Genomic DNA, 21787 nt, shown 5'->3' on the forward strand with positions numbered 1-21787 from the left:
GGGAGGGCAGGATCCCTGCACAGGATCCCTGGCACAGGAAGGGGTGCAAACAGCCCACCTCACACTGGCTTTTGGACACCAGATAATCACCTGAAAAAGTGAGACCTCTGATAGCTTAAATGCAATGAATAGCCAGGTGCTGCTCCTACTGCAGTCAGTCCCAGGAAAGGTTTTCCTGTGGACACTGCTATCAGGATTCAGTGAGGAACCTTCTCCCCTGCTTATTCTCTGACAGGCATCTGTTTTGACCAGCTTTAAAGCCCTCTTGTTATGTTTATGTCTGTAGGTGAGGGGATTTTACAAAATCAAAAAGTCCTGAGGAGATTTTTCACCTCCTTTCCAAATAAACACAAAGACCAGGAAAAAATTTGTTTCCAAGAAGATAAGCTGTATTGAGAAAAAAGCAAACACAAAGCAGGATCATTTATGGAGGCTGTCTAACCCTGCCAGAGGTGCTGGTTTTCAACCCAGCTCATGGCAGCTCCTATGGATGCCCCCAGTGACAGGAGCCATGCAGGACGTGCAAGGATATGGAACTGGAGCAAGGAAAAGGAGCCAGCAGAAAAGCTTCAGGCAGGTCATCAGGAGACCCACTTACTTCTCTTTGAAAAGAGCCAGAAAGAAATGAGACTTTTCTCCAAAGATAAAAGGTCTATTGAACATATCCTTGTTTTTTTTTCTTTGTATGTTGGCCACCTTTTGCTTTAGATGAACCACCAATACACACAAGCAGCAATAAAGCATACCAAAAAACAAAGGCTAAGTTCTCTTTCCATTTAAGTTCTGTTAATGATTACATATGACCTAACAATCCCTGAAAAGCCCAGGCTGTAAGTGCTTTAAATGGAAAAAAAATTAGATTTCCTTTCTTTTATCTCTCTTATTTATAGGAGATGTGTTGGGGAAAGGTAAAAAAAAAACAAACCTGATAAAAGCACTCTTTTATTTTTAATTTCACCATGAGATGTCTGGATACTGTTTGGATATTTAGAAAAACTGCTGGGATAAGTGAGGGCATAAATAGAAATGTAATTCAGGTGCTTGTCTTTTCAGACTTCTGAGAATCCAGACATGAAAACTTTTTGGCATATCATTTAGTGGTCTGTCCTCTTAGTGGATATTTTAAAATGATAAATATTTAAAATATTTTTGAATTGTGCAGACTAATGCTTGATTCTGAAAACTAGCTTAGCATTTCTCTTTTCAGGCTCATACCTTCATGTCATCTGCACAGAAGCCAATGCCCAAGGTTCAGTGCTGTAACCACTTTGAAAGGCAACCTTTTACCCAGGTAAACTGTGTCCTGCTGCTCCCCACCCATGATTTGCTGTTCTGCTGGTTGTTGCTGCTATTTTCTCTAGCTGCTGCTGAATTTAAGGCCTTGGAATGGACTCTCTCCCTCTGCAGCACTGCTGTGGTTCCCAGGGTGAGGAGCACATGGGGCGAAATGATGCCTTGGGTTTTAGCTTTTATATTTTTCAGAATCTCTGCTGCTTAGTGTGTAACCGTGAAACTTCATGTTAGGTGTCACTAAGTTCTCTTCACAGGGTAGTTAGACAGAACAATTCCTTTCTAGCTAAAGAATCAAGAACACCCAGTACCCAAAAAGCAGAAACAATGGCTAAGGGAAGGGGGCGAGCCAGGGGGCTGAGACTTCATAGCCTGGGGCTGCGGTTGAATAATTGACCCCAACATGCAGAAGAACCAAAACTTATAAAAGAGGGAAGACTCGTGACTGGAATCCATCTTGGATTTGATTTGGCTGTAGCCCTGGACGGGCTCTTGCACTGCCCAAGGTGCATCCTTCCAATAAATAAGTAAATTAATAATACATTTTATTCCTTTTGCTCTGCCTAGTCTCTCTTCCAGGTCAGCCTTTCCAGGCAATAGCTGCTCCTTCTGCTGCCTCTGGTCCATGCCTCTCATGAGGGTGAAGAAGAACATGAGGGTAAGAAGGTGCTTACTATGAGGGCAGGTTAATTGATCTTTTTTTGAAAAACTTCAACTTTAAGGATAATTATAAGGCAGCTCTGTTATAAACTATAGTCCAGGCTATTCATGATTAAACCAGAAAAGCTGAGAGTCCTTAACGACCTGTTCAGAGCAAGTAAGCTGAGGAAAGATTTCAAAAGCAGTTTTGTCTTGGTGTTTTCTTGTGTTTCTTTAGGGTTGATTTTTAAAATGCTTAGGTCTCACAGCTCCATCTAAAATAACTGGGAACTGGTAGCTGCTTATTACCAAAGCAGACACTCCCAATCCACTTTAAAATACATAGAGCTTTTACAGTTCCTCTTTTTGCCTTTTCTTTCTTTTGGTTTTTTTATCTCGATTGGAGTCATAACTTGAAAGAGAAAAGTGTAAAAACAAAACCACATTTCTCAGTGTTGATCATGCTAGCCTCAATTTTTAAACTTCTGAATTCCATACAATATAAGCTCCTTGTCACAGAATAATTCCCTCTGGAATGATTATGATAAGAATTATTTGCTAGTAGTGCCATTGCAAGTAACTGATTTTTTCAGTTCACTGACTGAATTGAAAAAAAAAAAAACAACAAACTGGGGGAAAAAATAATTTGTGTCAATTGGAATGTGTAGTTTTATTTTCAGATTTTAAATTCCACTTTAGAATTATTTTTTTTTTACAATTTTTGAAGGAAAAATATTTCCAAAGGAAAAATTGTACCTCTTTTGAATTTTCAGAAAAATTAGTCAAAACTATTTACTAATGTGGGTTAAATTCTGAAGGCACTTTCAGCCATCCTGGACAGAAATTTCTTCTGTGAATAATCCTTTTTCCTGCTGAAAGAAAACCCCACGAAAAGCGAGCTGCTGAAGTATGCCAAAAGCATCCTATAGCAAACTTAAGATACTGAAAAAGAGATACTGGGTCACCCCATCTCTAGCACTGTTGGTATAACAACGTCACAAACACAATGCTATATGTTGGGAGTAATTTTGAGCAGTTTAGGAAACAAAGTTCTAAATGTGTCTTTTATCTTTAATTTGGGAAAGCAATTCTTCTTTCATCCAGTGTATTTCAGTTGCTGATTTTGTGTAGAAAAAACTAATTTTCTTTTATAGAAATACCATATGACAGTACTTTTTAATTATAGACACTACTTAGTGTTTTCTTGAAGTCAATATACTGGCTAGAATCTGCAGATGTTTTACTATGTTGTATTAAAGTCAGTGGAATTACACAAAGATGGGAAAACTGAAAATAATTTTTAGTATTAGAATACTTGAGACAGATAATAAATGGTCCCATTTTTACTTGCTTTTTACCAAAGAAAAATCTAAAGGGAGTAATTTAAATGCAGAATCAAGAACATTCTGTGTTAGAAGGGACCCACAAGCTGGTCCTTAGATGTCTGTGGGTGTGACTCCCAATGGCTGATGTGGACTTCTCGGAGGGGGTGGCCAGAGCGGGGCAGTCCTGAGCACAGGCAGCTGGAAAGGAGCATCTTCCCAGATGGGGAAAGGAGAAAGGAACAGGGGACCTGGCTTCTGGCACTGGCCTTGGAGCAGCCAGTGGGTGACATGTGGACATTTGTGGACATGAGCAGGTGACAGGTGTGGCCATGAACAGGTGACAGGTGCGGCCATGAACAGGTGACAGGTGCGGACATGCACAGGTGACAGGTGTGGTCATGAACAGGTGACGTGTGTGGACATGAACAGATGACAGGTGTGGCCATGAACAGGTGACGTGTGTGGACATGAACAGGTGACAGGTGTGGACATGAACAGGTGACAGGTGCGGACATGAACAGGTGACAGGTGTGGACATGAACAGGTGACGTGTGTGGCCAAGAACAGGTGACAGGTGTGGCCATGAACAGGTGACAGGTGCGGACATGAACAGGTGACAGGTGTGGACATGAACAGGTGACAGGTGCGGACATGAGCAGGTGACAGGTGCGGACATGAGCAGGTGACAGGTGTGGACATGAACAGGTGACGTGTGTGGACATGAACAGGTGACAGGTGTGGCCATGAACAGGTGACAGGTGCGGACATGAACAGGTGACAGGTGTGGACATGAACAGGTGACGTGTGTGGCCAAGAACAGGTGACAGGTGTGGCCATGAACAGGTGACAGGTGCGGACATGAACAGGTGACAGGTGTGGCCATGCACAGGTGACAGGGGTGGACACAAAGAGGTGGCACGTGTGGACATGCATCCAGGCCTGCCCATCATGGTACCATCAAGGCTGGTTTTCCCCCGGTGCCAAAATAGCCCCACCATTTGGTTTAGTTCTTGTCCTGGCCACAAACTTATGTGACATGGGACAAGACTTTGTGTATGTCATTGTGAAATGGGGTTGCTGACACTGCTTTGGGAAGTTTAAGTGACAAAGGGCTGGTAGTTTTAAAGCCTTGCATTTGAAAGTCTTAAAATTCTGACCTAATGTCAGGTGAGAATAAAATAGTGATAGCTTTTGGCCTTCAAGTGCTCTGGAACATTTATTATTCATGTTTGTTTTTGACAAATACTGAGTAAATCAAAGAATGTTCACACAGAAGCTGCGGTATCCACTGAGAGGTTGGGGACATGTTTTTGTTGTCTATGAAAACAGACATGCTGGGGGGTCAAATTTGATCCAGTGACTATAATATTCTATGTACCAGAAGAACTAAACAACTTCATTTATATTTTAAATGTTTCAAATCAATACTTCCCTTCATATTCTGTGACCCCCACCAGGAAACTCTTATAACTGAAAATTTAAAGAATAGATTTTAAGTTATGAATAATGTAAGGCTGTCATAGGGGAAAGCAAAAGTGAAATACTGCTGACAGAAACAATCAGTACATGTTTATACTGAAAACAAACCTTAGCAATTCCATCTTGCATAACATAGCTTTTTAAATCCTATACAAACTTTTCAGTTTTCCCTGAAATGTCAAGCAGTTTTCCTCAGCCTTAAACCCCACTGGAAAATATACAAGCTGTTTCTGTTTCTCAAAGACTGAGCTAATCTGGAAGTAAAATGTATGCATATATAAAATAAATAGCTCTATGAAAAATAATAGAGAACTAAGAGATGCAGGTGAAGAAAGAGCTTAGATTTGAAAAAAAACAAACAAACAAACAAATCCACCCAAAATCCTTAATACAGGGAGGTCTAGCAGTATCTGTTTCTCATGCAGCAGGTTATTACCAGGAATAGATCTAGCAACACAGGACAGGATCCATTTTGGGGCACAGACTGTCAGAAGGTGAACAAAAGCTTCCTTGCACTAAAACATTCTTCAGGGCATAAGTGTGCTGTTCAAAATGAATTGAGTTTTGTTTGCACACTGACAGGGAGTTGCCATCCATTGAAAATGAGAAGAGGTATTTGTCCTGTAGACCTGATGAGTAGAAAGAAGCATGGTGCCCTGAGAAAATCCTCATAAAAATGCTTGCATGACACAGAGCTTTATCTTTCATGAATTTGGGCATAATTATCAGGAACTCCCTGAATTATGCAAATAAAAAATCAAGAAGAAAAATATAGTGGCCACTTCATTAGAAAATATTTTTGTAGAGTACTGCTTCTGGGGATGAAGGAGTTATTGTTTGTGTCTGATGTGTTTATAGCTTCTCACACAATGAGGGCTGCAGAGGAGAAGGAGGGAGACAGCTCACTGGGATTTAGGATGGTGCCCACAGAAGTCATGACCTCCTTTCCCACCACTGCAGTTCATTGTCCTTCCTCATCTATTCTCATGCCTGGTCAGCATTTCCTCCTACTGACCTACACAAGCCAGGTGAGGGGAGCATTATGCAGGACTCAGAAGTGTCCCCAAATCTTGTTACAGCAGTTCTCTGCTTGCAAAGTGGGCAAAAAACATCGGGAGAGAAAAAGGGCAGCACTTGTAGATTTTCTGGTATACACAGATTTATCATGATATATAGCAGATTGACTGAGCCAAATGACTTAGTGGCCATATAATCATATCACTAAGGGGACAAGCTTCTGGCATCTGTTCTTCTAACAGAAGTTGAATGTAGCATGTTTGTTTTTTGTTTTTATTTTTTTTTGAGAATACTATATTTTTATTACTCTTCTTCTTTTTTTTTCCCCAATGCAAAACACTCCTCTATTTTGTCTCAGTTTTACCCCCTCATAATATTCACTGGGTTTTCAGATGCTGACCTACCTGTGAAGGTAAAGAACTCCATAAAATAAGGGAAAAGTCTTAGTCTGTAACAGGCTTCTCTTGAGATGCTAGCACTGCAGAATGGGAACTCTGAGAACACCCCTGACAAAACAGCTGCCCCCTCTCAGTCTTACCATCCCCTGCTCTCCCTTACACCTCAGGGCAATTCTTTCTCTTTTCTTGCTTGACTAATGTAGTAATAGCAGCTTAATTTTTAAACACATTTTTAATGTGCTAAGTACACATTAAAGTACACATTTTATGGTTAGGAATTAGGAGGAAGCTCCTCCATACAGGACGCTAAGACTGGACTTTATGTTGCATTAACTGTGTTTGCATTGCAGCAATATTTGCACAACTGTCCAAAAGGTCCCTTTCCTGTTACAACATACACTCAGCCAATTTTAAATTCCTAAATCTTTTTCAGTGGCAGTAAGCTCTTTTTTCTGTGGTCCTAATATGTGCAAGAGACTTTTCAAAAGCCCCAGTATAATAAAACACAGTCAAAATGTCCAAAATCTCCAATTTTTTCCAAGAGTCAGCACTCAACCACTGTTACATAATTTAATTTTAAATACCAAATGTCTCTAAAAATCTGTGAGTGATGCATCAAGTGATGAAGCCTTTAGAGCATATGTATCCCCTCTCCACAATTCACAAGCAGGCTGAATGCAAGCCACACACTTCTTGTGCATTTGTTAGTCAAACCATGGGTATGAATGTACAGTGAGGAAACCAGGGAACATTAAAAGTAAATCCTTTGGAATCAAAACACAGAACCCTTGGTCATTCCCTGTCTCACATCTCTCCTATTTAAAGCATCTATATTTTATGAAGCACTAGCAGACAAATAAACAAACCAACATATAGACCACAAAGTCAGCAGCATTAGTCTCCAAAAGTAGCCATTGGAAGATGAGGTATTTCAGGACATGCTCTCTCAATATAGTGATTCAGTATCTTTAAAAACAAAACCTTTGGGTATGTATTTTAAGGCATCAAGTCTAAAGCATGAGATACTAGTACCTGTCAGAACAGAGGTCATTGCTGTCATCCACCTGGAAGGATTAACTGTTGGAAAGAATCAACACACAGGGTTACTCCTGCAGTGTCTAACTGACCTACTTGATGAGAAGGTACAATGATGAAAACTGTTTTGGGTGTGTAAGGGTTCTACACTCTTGACACTTTTTTTAAAGACATCTACACTATAGAGAAAGTGAAATGTTATTTTTCATTTTACTTTTAATTTCATCCAACTCTTTCTCCACTCCCCCTTCACCACTCGGGAATAAAAAAAAATTGAAAAGGAGGATGAAGTCCTTTATTCACCCCTGCTCCAACCCCCCTCCCATCTAGCTTCTGGATTAGGTTAAACATTTCCAGTAGCAGAATATTGGCAGTTAATGACATTCAGATTGTTTGATCTTTAGCTCATTGCTAACTGTAACCCACCATTCTCAAACCACAGCTTCCCATCTTTTAATTCTTCTTCTGTGTTGCAGAGGGGAAGGAGCTGCCCTTGCTGGCAGACTGCATTTCCTATGGGACACAAGTGATTAAAAATGTAACTGGCTCCTTGCTGTTTTGCTGTCCTGCTGGAAGAATTATTTCAGGGGCATTCAAAGGAAGGAAGGCATGGTTCCATAAACACAGGATCTTTAATAAAGCGTGTTAAATGATAAGCAGTTTGCTGCATTGACAAAGTATAAAAGCTTTACTTTTTTATTGTAAGGGGAGATGTTCCTCCTGAAGGTTCCCATTCCTTCTTTGAGACATAAGCCCTACAACTGAAGGAGTGATGATCGCATCGTGGAGAAGAGAATCAAAGGCAGTGAGAAATGAGCAGCTGGAGGTATGCAGGGTGTGGGACGAGGGAAGGAGGATTTCCCCAAGTGGGTCACTGACAAAACAAGTATGACAAGATGCCTTGTCATACTGCAGCTCTGTCCCCTGGCCCCACTGTTCCTGCTGTCTGCATTCCCTGCACTCCTCCCAAGGGAGCAGGAGGTTGTGGGACACGCTGTGCTCTAACTGCAGGCAGAAATGGCAATTTTTTGAAAAAAATAAAATTAAAAAAAACAATCTTAACAAAACAAACAAACAAAACAAACAAACAAAAAAAAAAAAAACAAAAAAAACCCAAAAACCAAAAAAACTTTTCCAAGCCACTTCATGGTCGTGCTTACACAGCAAAATCAACAGCTCTAGTTCTGCCTAAGGGAAGGAAGAGCCCACAGTTTAATAGATATGAGAAAAATCTAAGGCAAATAAAAAAAATCAGCTGCTGAGGGAATGAATTTCATGTTTTCTGTCCTGCACAAAAGGCTGCCGGAGTTTCCTGGGCTCCAGTGCATGCTCATGTGCTTGGATTGGCTTTTCTGAACAGACAGGCCTAAACCAAAGCACTAAAGAACCATTACCAAATCAAAGAAGTTAAATTACTGTGGTTATGACAATTTCAGTAAACACCATCCCAACATCTAAAGATCCTTAATGCACAAGAGCGTTAAAGGGGAAAATAAGGAAAATCTGTTTTACCACATATAAAAGTCAGAAACAATAAATAGTCCCGCAACCATTCTGTATCTGGTAAAATACTGTATCTTGCATTAAAATATATATAAAGTGTTCTGAGAACTGAAGCAATGCTTCAGTTCAATAAAACTGATGTAATTAAAGAGAAAGAATCCTGTTTTTCCTCTGTTTGCAATTTCAAATGAGAGCTTCCTAAAACTTGTGACAATTGCTGGAATCCAATTCGAGACCTCAGCTTATCAAATTCCCAGCTCTGGCACCATGCCTTTGAGGTATTATGAAGTGCTGCTCATCACAACATCCCTGTCTATAAATGCTGTGTTCACTGTGAATCAAAATGGAGTCACCAAACACATGCAGCCTTCAGCTGGTGCTTCTTTTCTTGCAAGGTAACAATGGAAAAGGTGTTAGCACAAAAAGTCTCCTTGTAACATTTTAAACTTGGAAAGCTTTGCAGGACAGCACACCTACATAATGTCACAGCATTTTGAGACCCTGTAGACCACACATTTTATTCTGTAATTCATCCTGGGACTGAGAAACTGTCAGGCTAATGAGCTCTCCTGCAGCCTCTTCCCCTGCAGGTGCTTCCCTGGAAACACAGTCTTAAATCAGACACTGCCATGCCAGATGTAACCTCCTGAACAAACACCAGTCCTCACTCCCAACTTGGTCTGAGCAAGCCTTGGCAGCACGAGTGTCTGACTTTGATGAAATCACAAACTTCTTTTCCATTCAGATAGTGGAAGCCAAATTAATTCCTCAGCTTCTTTAATGCTGAGAGCCACATCTTGGGAATTCAATACAGGAACTTATTAATCTCTCTGACAGGTGATAGTGCAATATATTACTGATGGGGGAGCCAGCATGTCAGCAATGTGATCGTGACCCTGACCAGCAGATGACTGAATGGGTAAGGAGTGAAGGAGCTGCTCTGGCTTGAAGGCACAGCCTCAACTTTGGCAGGCAGTCCTTCACTGTCGTCCCACGGACATTTTCCAACACATTAGTTTGTCACTTGGGTATCCAGGAAACCTCATTATGAAGGTATGTGACAGCCCCTGATAATACACGTCCGTGGCAAAATAATTGATCCCTCTTTGCAGTGGTGATCTTTAATGCTCATAGGGCATGGGAGGTTATTAGAAGGCAGGCACTCCTTGATGGTCTCCAGATAATACCTTACCAGACAGCAATGTGCCACCTATCTATCACTTACAAAATATTGTCATCCCTGAAAAGGGGCCTGGCAGTCGGGGTTAGGGGAGGAAGGGGGTTTAATTATATTTTTGGTTGAAAAGATGTCTTGAGAAAAGTGTGCAGCCTGATTATTTATTGCCTGTTCAGAAGCACTCAACACAATATAAGGAAAACATCAGGCTCTCCAATACAATGGTTCACATTGCTGTTACAGACTCTAGCCTTGAAATCAAGTTCAAGCTGAAGAACAAAATTACCTCTTACAATATGTGGTTTACTTCTGAAAATGAAAAGGGTAAGAGATGTATTAGCAATGTTGGCATTAGTGGAGGCAGCTGTTTTTAGATATTTGGTATTTCAGGGATGTGAGTTTAGCATCGTTACTAGAAGGACAGCTTACTATATTCCTCTGCTAACTTTCCAACAGTGAGCAGATGGTTACCCTATTACCAACCATTTGCCTTTAACATATTGTAATGATTTATATACCACATGTCACCGAGCAAAGTAAAAACAGTCGATGGTAACTAATTAGTTGAGTGTGAAGATGCATATCTCAATGTATATATCCTTATTGTAATAAAATTTCATCATCTTGGTTGTTAATAGGTTTAATTAACAGTGGTGTAACAGAAATACTGGTGGCAGTTAAATGTGAACCATCATGTCACTTCACCATTGGGACAGCATCATTAACATTTCCACCAGCACTCCCTTGCATGCCTATTTTATGAATGATGGTGCACAGAGGACAGATTACAGCAATCCATTGTGCTTCTCTACCAATCCTTCTTAAGTGTACTTCAAAGTACTTTATAAATCTTAATGTATCAGATATTGGCTCATATTAAGGACAACACACATCTGGAGAGGGTGGAAATGAGAATGCTGCTTGGCAGAGAGGAAAGGCACTCAGAGCTACCATGATGACAGAAATGGATTTAAAGGAGAAAATGAAAAGAATCACAAGGTCTTCAAGGGAGTTTGCAAGGAAGAAACAGAAACTATTGACATTTACATGAACATCAAAGTCAGAACATAGACCAAGGGTTCAGAGGAAGAGCATAACTTTAGAAACGTGCCCTGCGCAACTGGAATATGGACAGGTGTATGTGCCATGTATCACACTATCCATAGTAGGTCCCAAGGCCTGATCAGATGTAACCTATGGTATGAAGCTATGGATTATCTGCCTTATCCTGAAATGGTTTTTGTTCACTTTTTAGCTTATTTCAGAATGGTAGCCATCATCCCAGATATGTCAAAATAATTGTTAGTGAAGAGTTAGCTGGGTTACTGAGGAGTATAGCAGCACTTCCAGCATAAAAGTTTGGATGAACTGTTGTGTGAGCAACCAGGTGCTGTTGACAGACTGACTCTAAGGCTCCAAAGAATCAAAATGCTGCAAAAATTACAGGTGGTCTCATTTGGGAGTGGCATTATGTCAAGAAGTTCAGCAGTTCCTGCTCCCTCCTAATGTCATTAGGACACCTCTTGCTACTCAGCATCCTTTCATTTCTACCATGTCCTGCAAATCTCCTGGGACACAGCCCCTTCTCCTGCAAAGGGCTGCAGCCAGCATTATGCTTTCCTGAATGCATCAGCAGCCAGACTTTCTCTTGGGAATACGACCTGCAGTGTAACTCCTCGTCTCCTTTTCCCTGACTGTATTGCTGCCTGCTAAAATTGCAGCATTGCCATTTGTTTCTGTAGCTCTTTCCTTTTCCATGAATAAGATGAAAATCCATGGGACACAATTACAGGAGTGTTGAAAACTTACCCTGTAGTTCAGCCCAGTTAACAAATACGCTTCACCAGTGTTTTACTGAGGATTTTTCATGACAGCCTGCTGTGACCAAGTAGGGACTGAGATTATTCCTTTGTGCATGAGTCACTAGCACTGCTGAGGCACAAAAATTCCAGAGGGGGAGTCCAGGGGGAATGGTAGGAGGGGTCTCTCAGACCCCACATAATGATACCATTAGACCTCGACCTTTACTTTCCAGTTTCTGAATAGGTGTGGCTCTATCACTGGACTGAACAGAACTGGCTGCTTTGCATCAGCTCTACCATAGAGACATGAGACAGGATGAACAGACTGAGAGGTGTGGGTTTTTTCTCTTTTTTTTAAAACAAGCTGGGATAGCCTTCTGTCCTCCCTCCCTCCCTCCCTCCCTCCTTTTCCTCCTTTTGTTCCTTCTGTCCTCCTTTCCTTTTCATCACTTGTTTTCCCTCATTCCTCCTACATGCATTTGAAACTCAGTGGGTTAATAAGGGTAACCCCTCAAATTACTCCTGATTTTCAGGATGGCATCTGAAACTAGTATCAGGACTGGTCTCTTGTTTCAATACTTAACTTTTAACATATAGGGAGAGATACAGAACATTCTATGGCACTGTTCTAAAGGGAAATGAGAGGAAAGGCAGTGGAGTTAAATCTCTTAGTTTCAGGTATTTCCCTAGATCACAGCTGAATGATGGGTTATTTATTACAGCTACATCCCCCCCCCAAAAAAAAAAAAAAATTAACAGAGAGAGAGAGAGAAAGAAACATCACTTATGTTAAAAGAAAGTAGGTGGATATTTTGAGTTCAGCTACTACTTTATGAGACACTTCAAACACCGAGAAGTGTCCAGGAAAAATCAGCTCCTAAGCAGATGCAATCAGGTACTGACATGACCAAAACTAATGGCAGGTAATACCACCACAGTGGTACCCATGGAAAGGATCAGAACGTAAACTTAAAAAAAAAAAAAACCCAAACAAGCCCATACTTTAAAAATGGTAGTTCCTATTACCTGTGAAATAGTTGGAAATTTTTAAACTTTTTAATGTGATAATATGTTGTACCATTCCAGCTTTAACTTCAACCAGAAAGACATCCCTGTGCCAGGAATCATTTGTATATGTGATACAGGAGATCCTTAAGCTTATTTCAGTGTTTGCATTAAATTGCACCCTTTTCAAATGAAAAGCTTAAAGGAAAAAAAAATTTCTGCAAGCTATTGGAGTCACTGAATTTATTCAGAAAGGCTCTTTGGATTGCTTTTCAGCATGCAAAGCAATACAGAAAGAAAAATCCTCATTTCTTTCATCAGGATTTTTATCTCTACTCCTTTAATATTCAATGGCAAAATGAATTATACTACAAAAGGGTTTGGTGCCTCTCCTTAAAAACCCTGATTGTGCATGATACTGAGTTCCTTGAAAGACAGCAGGGGGAGATCAGTATGCAAATACTTGATGTCTGGCAAAAAAAATCCAAAGGTGACCAGATGCTAATAAGCAAAGGTGGTAAGTGATGCCTGGTGATTTAAAATCACCATATTCAAAAGCATATAGCAGAATGAGAGTCCTAGACAGCATTCAGACTACACTGCTCTGCTCCCCTTCCAGACCCTGTGGCTGAGGCTGCTCTGAGCTGATCTGTCACTTGTGTCTTGTGTCACTGCCATCAGTATAATCCAAAGACAGGCAGGAGTAAAACCCAACCAGGACACCGGCACTGAGTAAACCCCATGAGACTGCTCATGTATGAATAAACACCATGACCATTTAATTATTTCAGTTCCTGATGATCCTAGGTTTGCTTACAGAAAATGAAGGACCATTTTCCTTAGTGACATATTACATCAGATATATTAAAAAAACCAAAAGCTGCACTTGGGACTTATAGATAAATTGACATACTCTTAAATACGTATGTTTCTTTTTCTTTCCTGTTCTCTAATGAGTTTATAATTTCATCAGGGAAACTGCTAAATTCCCTCCAAATACTAGTGAAAATCTCAAAGGAGAAAAGCTGCTTATGCAAGTGCTCCTGTAAAACAAAGAGTATTCAAGTATGGCAAATAAATACTAGAGTCAAGAATAATATTCAGTTGTCTCCTTAAAAGCTTGAACCCTACACATCTTAATATTGATGGTCTGGTTCTGAGCTGAACATCATTGAAAAGATTTTCTATTATAAATAAACTATAGCGTTTCTATATATTATCACTTCTGTAGGGCAAAGTTCTGCTTTTGGGTAAATTACAGAGGGACATTATCATATAGTATTGTCAAGTGTATCACAGGGTAACATAGAGATTTACTCCAATTAATCCATCCACAGACTGCATGTGCAGAATAAGCCAGAGGATGGGACCCAGTAGAGCCCAGCCTGCCTGGTGGAACTGCCTGCCTGAAGCTGCAGGGTGAGCTCCCACTCATGGCAATTGGAGTCACCCACCCCAAATCCACCACAGCCCCAGCAGCAGTTCAGGTTCACAGCTGGCAGGATGGGTGGGCTGACCAAGAAGAGAAAAAACCCCCAACCCCCTAAGTAGCAAATATATTTTCCTTCAGATTAATTAATTCAGATGCTGAGATGGATTTAAATTTAGAAGAGATAATGTGAGAGCGAGGAGCTGTTAAAACTCAGGTTACTTTTCATTTGCATACTGAGAGTTAGAGGATTCTATTGTGGCTGGAACTGCAACTGCAGCTGAGACGCGGTCAGAAAACCCTGGGGCTTAAATACAGAAGCTTCACGGTGAGAAGAGTACAAAAATAAATTCCAAAGGGCTTAATAACATTGTGCAGAGACTGGATATTCTGGTGTCAGAAAGAAACTGGTGGCTCTTAGATCAAAACCTAATCATTCAAAAGCAGTAAGAGCCTTTGTTTTACCCAGCCAATGATTCTGTTATCCAATGGTTTTAACAAGCATCCCAAATTACAGTTAATCTACAGTGTATAAATGTACATGTCACTGACAATATAACAGAGCAAAAAATACTTTAAAATTAATATAGTTAAACCTTCAGCAGTCTGATCCAAAATCTGCTAGGAACCTTTAGCTTGACTTCAAAGGAATTATTATTGCCATTTTAGTGAACTTCTACAAAAATAAGTTTTAAACTGGGAGCTGTACCTCACTGCTTACTGCTAGGACTGTCCTTCACAAGGAACTGAAGGCAGGCAGGACCTGCAGACAGGTCAGGCCACCTCTGCAGGCAGCACAGTGAAAGAAAACCTTCCTGGGGTTGCAGCACAGGACACTCTCTGATCCTCAGCAACAAGGCCAGACGAGGGGAAAATGTCTGCTCTTTCTTAGCTTCCCATCCCAGAAGATTTTATTTATGCATTAGTCGACCTTTCTAGCTGTTAGGACCATCTTGCTTCAGCAGTTAATTAACACAAGTGCCATAATTTAATACAGTTAATGCTACTTTACGCCCTTTAATGTACCTTCCATTAGTGATATTATTGTAGTATTACCCTGTAAATTAAAATAAGATCAAGAATAAGAGAGGCTCTCTTTAATTAAGGTACTGGCACACTGCATTGCCCATTATTCACTAGAAAAAAATCGCCCTGATTTAGTGAAGCAGACCATCAGTAAGTCAGAATTAGTTCATGTGGATTATTAGGTTTCTTGAATAATGTGAGCACAATGGGGTTGCTGAAATTGCTAACAGCCACGTTTCCTTTTTTTCATCGCCTTAATAAATACAAAATGGAAGTGGTAAATTGAAGAAGAATAAACAGGTGGTAATAGAGGAGGAAAGGCATTCACTGAGAGTACACAGGTTTTCATCTCTAATGCAACATACATCAGGCTTATTTCACACCAAAATGCAAAACAATGATGAAACAAACCTATATTAAGTGGGCAAATCTCCTACCTATAATTCATTGTGAAGTATTAACCACCACAGTATCCTGTATATTTAGCATAGTGGTTTCAAGATAGATGCTTTTCACTGTCATTGATGCTCAGAACACAGTGTGAAACAAATTACATTTTATGCTACCTTTAGAAATATGCTATTGTGAGCTTTGGTGATTTTAACTGTACTTAACCTGCAGGTTATGGTTTTCAGAAAAAGGACTAGCTTTAAAGTGTGTCTGCCAGCATCCCTCATCCACTACATGTCAAGCTCCTTGGTAACCTCCCTTTGTACCCTGTCTTCATGGAATAATCTAGCCTAGTTTTACCAAATTCATATAAATAGCTGGGTCTCAAAGCCCAGAACATGAATCTTGGTAGCAAAACAAAATAATTTTGTAACAATTTTCCAGTTAACATTCTAAATTAAGGAGCAAGAGGTGGAAAGCTCAGCTGAACTGGAAACAGTGGCACAACTACCCTGGTAACTCTTGCTTCCCTCCACTGGTTCCCATGCTCAGGGCATGCCAGGGCACATGCTGGGAATGTTGATTGGGAGACTGGTGAGGGGAGGCCATAAAGTTTCTGAAAGAGATAAAAAACCCCTAAAACCAGGTAACAGTGGGCTTATTGCAAGTTAGAACGGGTGCAACTAAACAACCAGGGGCTGGGTACTGCAGCAACTCAGCAGCAAGCAAGCACTAAAGACTTGAACAAGGAAGGCTAACTAGATATTGAAGGAAATGGTACCAAATCCCCAAAGAGCTGTTCTTCTCATTAGCAGAAAAGTGATAAGAATTCCCATGAATCTAATCTAGTGAGGTACCATTACACATCAGATACTTCTTTTAAAGCACGTGTCCAATTACTGCAGCATTTAGACAACAAGCATCAGCATCAGATAAGTTCTCTGTACAGTCACGCTGCATTTCTATAGATAATTTTTCACAAGATTGGTGAGCCCCAGATGTGCTCAGAAGGTTTCTGTTTCTCATTTGCATGCAATGCACTCTTTTTTAATCCCTCAGATGCTTTCTTTGATAAAGTAATGATAATGTAATTGAAGTCAGACTAAGCTCCAAATGGGCTTTCAGGCAGGGGAACAGGCTTTCCTTAAAGCCTAAGGACCTACAAATCCTGAGCTTTGATATGATGCCTCAGTAGAGCTAACCTGTGCAGAGCCCAATGGAGAAAATATACACATTAAATAGGTGTTATTTTTTATACTGAGGCTAATTGTACCAAACTTATTTCAAACAGTATCTTAAGCCGTTCATGATCCACTTAGCCCTCCCAAGAGACTTCTGAAAAATAATTTACAATATAACTAATGAGCATTGCAAGAAGAATTCTTAAAACAGCAACATTTATTTTAGATTTTCACATGTTGGACTAATAATTCTCTATGTATGGATATATAGTTGGTGTGGACACGGAAGACTGTAACTGCTTCTTAAATCACCTGTCCTAAGAAATGTATTTTGATGATTTTGATTTTCACTACAGGAATAATAAAAATATAGCCAGCACTGTTTTATATAATCACTGTTGCTATTTTTTTCATTCAGTTCTGAGTCTGCAAAGAAAGTCTCTAGCCTTCCAAGACAGATTAGCTTTGCTGTTTGTTTTGATACTTAGATTCTCTTAAAGAAAAAAGATTTTTAAGAAGGAAGTCTTAAATCAAAGAAACAGAAACAGAGGAGGAAGAAAAGGTATGTTAGACTGTCAAGTGAATAGAGGTGATCCTACTTATTTCTTCTGAACAACTTGGCATCCAAGACCCATACAAAGGGATCACCCTCCTGCTTGAGGGCATCAGTCAATTGCTAGTTTGAGTTGGGAATAAAATTTCCTGATAGGAATGTCACTGCAGTTATTATTTTTGGGACTACAGCACTCGATACCAGCCACTGTTTGCCCTAAAGGGAAGCATTTGTCTTGAACCCAGCTGAATAATCATCTTTGTTATATTCAAATCAGTCTATCTAAAACACTGCTCGATTTTTTCCATTTTAATTCAGCTTTTCTGCATTTCAGAGCTAATTAAAATACAAGGAATGGACTCTAATCTCTGTTGCTTTTCTTGTTCACAGCCAGACCTAGTGGGAAGGGTTTGTGCAAGGGCTGCTGTATCAATCACAGCTCACATTAGAGGCCTGGAAAGGTCGAATGATAAAACTGAATTTCTGTTCTCAGTTAACTGCCTCTGGATCAGACTCCAACTACATAAGAGAAGAAAGTGTCCCATGGCTAGGGTGAATTCCTGAGCCAACATGAACCAATGCCATCCCGCCTGTGAGACCCAGGGCTCAAGATCCAAGGTGAGTGCCAGTGAACACCCAGACCTTGTGCCACTGAGTCAGAAACTTCTGGTATGACAGCAGTGGCCTTCAGCTGAGACAGATTTCCAGTGAACATTGGCAGAAAATATCATCTTGTTTGGGAAAACAAGCAGTTTTGAGTACCTTCTCAAATCAAATGCATATGCCTGTTTCTAAAATTATATATTCTCTTACCTTCCATATACCCTTATGTCTGAAATTGCATAAAAGTAGCGTGCCAGATGTTGCTCATCTACATATATTTCACCAGTTGCTGGCCTAAGCAGTCTTATCCTCAGATCTGTGATGGTAAAGAAATCTCTTAACTTCTTGGTGGTGTCAAGCTGGCCATAAAGAGAAGCCATGTTATGAAGCCGAGGTCCAGCAAAGAAAGCAAATCTATCTTTGATTTCAAAGTGGATTATTTTACTATTTGTCATGTACCCAGTGGAGTATTCCTCTGTGCAAATGATTTCTAGGACTGTGTGCTGTGATAAATCCCTCACTGATTTTGGATCCATGTGAAAAGCGTCTAAGCAGTCCGTGGCATAGTACTGGTAGGGCTGCCACGTTCGTCCATAGTCGAGTGATTTCTCCAGGATCATTTGGTCTGGACGGCCAGATTCAAAGGTGATAACTATGTTATCTGTGAGCTCAATGGTTTTGTTCCAAGAGAGTGTAATATTAACATGAAGAGGCTTCGGATAGTCCTTCCAAGTTGTGGACTGCCAAAATGTGGAGGGATGTCTTCCTTCCAGATCGAACATCAGCTCTGGAGGATGAGCCAGCTCCTGGGTACTCGCATCACATTCATTATTGCACATGTAGGGATTCCCCTGGAAAAGAGCAAACCAGTGTTACAAGGGGCACCACAGAGGGGAGTGTGACACATAAGATGCTTCTTGACTGAGGACTGCTTTTCTCCAGGAGGGAAGCCGAGAAAGAAAAAACAAATTTTAATATAAAATTTAATATGCAAGTAATAACTTTATCTTAATGAGATTCATCCTGGCTGTTTTACCTGTTAAAGTAAATGTACAAACACAACACAGAGAACACCCTTGCTTCTGTAATATGAACATTTTTCTTATATATTAAAGAAAGAAAAAAGCTTATTTACCCTGAACAACTTGGACCAGAGATTGAGTCACAGAAGACTAAGAACGGTATGCAAGTCTCTAATAGCTCAATAACTCCAACTCTTCTTAGAAAGATGCAGCAGCCAAAGAGAATTTCTTTTTGAAACAAGCATGTTCCTCAGAGCTCTGCCCAAGAAAGAACTCATTTGTAGGGCAAGTGTATTTCCTTAGCAGTGCAGCCTGTGTGTACTCACTGTGAGCCAGTATTCCTTACACTTTCAAGTTTCTTTTTACTCAGGTGGGAAATTTATCATGTTTAACTTGTGCTCCCAGCTCAACACTGCCTTGCCTTAAAACATTTACACTTGCCACCAAAAGCCATTAGAAAAACAGTGCTCTGTCAGCTCTGGGGCTTGATTCAGGTATCTGCCATCTTATTACAGGGTACCAAAGTACTTCAGAAAGGACTTTTCATGAGGCACCAGATTCAATTTATCAGGACAAGATAATCCAGCACTTGATTAGGTGGGAGATGTCAGTGGCTCCAGCTGGAACACTGCCGAGGTGGCTGGAGCTCTGAACTGAGGGTTGAGTTAAAAACAGCAGCAAAAAAAGCTTGCCTACAGTGCACAGCTTTTACTGCTGCTTGTCCTCTGAAGCAAGGTGAAAGTGAGTTATTCTCTTTCTGGCCTTTTGATGCATTAACTTTCACACTACAATCTTCTGCTTCTTCACAAAGGCTATTTTGTCTGCAGATTGGGGATATCTTGCAGCACTTGCCAAGATATCAGACCCTGTAGGCTGCACTGAATCACGTATATCTAATTTCAGCTTTCAACAGTACATTAGTATTTTGCTACTTGTTCATTCTGTGTTTATTCCAGAGAGGAACTGCTGCTCTGTATCCTTCCCTCTGCCTGACACTCAGACTGTGGAAGAAGCCTCTATTCACTGAGAGTCAGCACTGCTGGGGAAAAATATGCACATGCCTATACCTAGCAGAGCTCAATGAGGTCATTAATGTAGCTGTTATTATTATTAATCAGAGCTCCTGCACCTGCTCTGAAAAGAGAACAAGCCTTGGCATGATGATCAACGTTTTCTTTTCTTATAATTACAGTTATACTTCTCTCCATCTCAAAGCCTGAGGGCAATAAAATGACTCAGTGCTATCCAGTGTGGAAAACAGACCTCAAACACGAGTTTCCACCTTGGCCACTGCTCTGCTCCTTGATATACTCCACGAAACACAAGAAAAATAACTTCTGCACTCACTTTGACCTTCCCACTGGCAACCTCCTCTTACTTAGGCTGGAAAATACTATTTTCTTTCTCTGTCTTTCTTGTTAATACAGCTGAATACTAAAACTGACAAAGATTCACTGGGACTGGAAATTAGGGGGAAAAAAGCCTACAAGACAACAAAAAGGGTTATTTGAAAACCAGCATGCTGCTTGTTACACTGACAGCTTCAAAGCATGCAGCTCTAACTGGAAATACTCTGCAAAATATTGTCTGTAATCTGTTATAACTCTGATTTCAAGCTCATGGTTGCTATTTCTATGCCTTCCTTTTGAATAAAACAGTGAAAATTAAAAGTAAGTTACAAGCAGAAGAGAGAAAACACAGAATTTTTTAATATTTAAGCTCCATTTCATATATCAGATAAAAAAGACACAATTTGCTAACTTCTAACTTACACAGGCCTATTTTCCTTGGGGGAAATATACATATTGTGAAATCTGTAAGGTCCCAGACCCTTGGATATGTAAACATCAGTTTATCAGAAGATGCTCAGATTGCATAAATCACACCTTGCTGTAGGCTGCCCAGAAAAACCTGGTCACTCTTATCTGTGTACCTCTAACCTATATGCTTTATGCTTCTGCTTTTGCTTTGGCAAGAACAACTACACTGGGCAGTCACAGGTATCAAAACCCAACAAATAAATGCTCCTGTGCAGCCAGACAGTGCTTTAAGCACTGCAGAGGGATGGCTTTAGTTTCCTGCTCCACAAGCAACTGCTGAGTGTGCTGTGACTCTGTGCTAAAAACCAAAGCCACTCTGATCCCTTAGTCCCTGGATGCTGCAGGAAGCATGTTTTATGACTTCCAGCAGCTAGCCCAGGTTGTATGGGATGTACTGTTTCTTTCTCTATATTAGCTGATTTATTTTATTCCTTTTGCCTTTTATCTTTTGCTTTTTAGCAGAAGCCCAGGTGCCAACAGAATCAGAGAATAACTGGGAGAGGGCCCCCAAAACCACCCCACAAGCTAATGTGAATACAGTACGACACTGAGAGCTGGTAGCCATAGCTTGCTACTGAAATGCAGTCTACAACTCTGTGCACAGAGCTTTTTGGGGAAAGATGAGACTATTCCAATTAATGGCAGAGTATTGTGAGAAGTAGGTCAGAATCTCAGTGCTGTCCTGTCCTGCACCTGAAACTCTTACCAGTGGTAACAGGGGTACCAAAAACCTGCCACTGAAACACTGGGGTAAGGATGTCACTGCAAACAAGAATCCTAATAAAAGCTTCAGGCATATCCTCACCAATAAACTGAATTATTCCTTTAATTTTATGGCTTTATTACAAGAATTCTCTTTTAAGAGGTGAATGATTTGATAACACCAAAATAACCTGTGTGGAGTTTAAGGGGTTGAAAAAGAAAATTACGAGAAAAAAAATCTAAGATGATTATAAGCCAATAAAATAAATGTCCTGAATTCTAACAGAAGGAGAGAAATATGAGTTTATATAAATTCCCCTCTGTCTACTGACATGGCAATAGCTGATGTAATTTTGAAATATTTAACATAATTATTGTTTCAGAAGCTTGG

At 40.3% G+C, this 21787-nt stretch overlaps 1 protein-coding gene across 7 annotated transcripts in view; it reads right to left on the reverse strand.

Moving 5' to 3' along the window:
- Positions 1-21787, reverse strand: part of NTNG1 (netrin G1) — a 144926-nt gene that overhangs the window by 68046 nt on the left and 55093 nt on the right. For all 7 annotated transcript variants that reach the window (XM_062497556.1, XM_062497553.1, XM_062497551.1 and 4 more), the window contains exon 2: positions 18063-18703. In XM_062497556.1, the coding sequence (XP_062353540.1) occupies positions 18063-18703 (641 nt within the window). The remainder of the gene's footprint in view (positions 1-18062; positions 18704-21787) is intronic.

The sequence above is a fragment of the Cinclus cinclus genome, chromosome 8 (assembly GCF_963662255.1).
Source record: "Cinclus cinclus chromosome 8, bCinCin1.1, whole genome shotgun sequence".
NCBI lineage: Eukaryota > Metazoa > Chordata > Aves > Passeriformes > Cinclidae > Cinclus > Cinclus cinclus.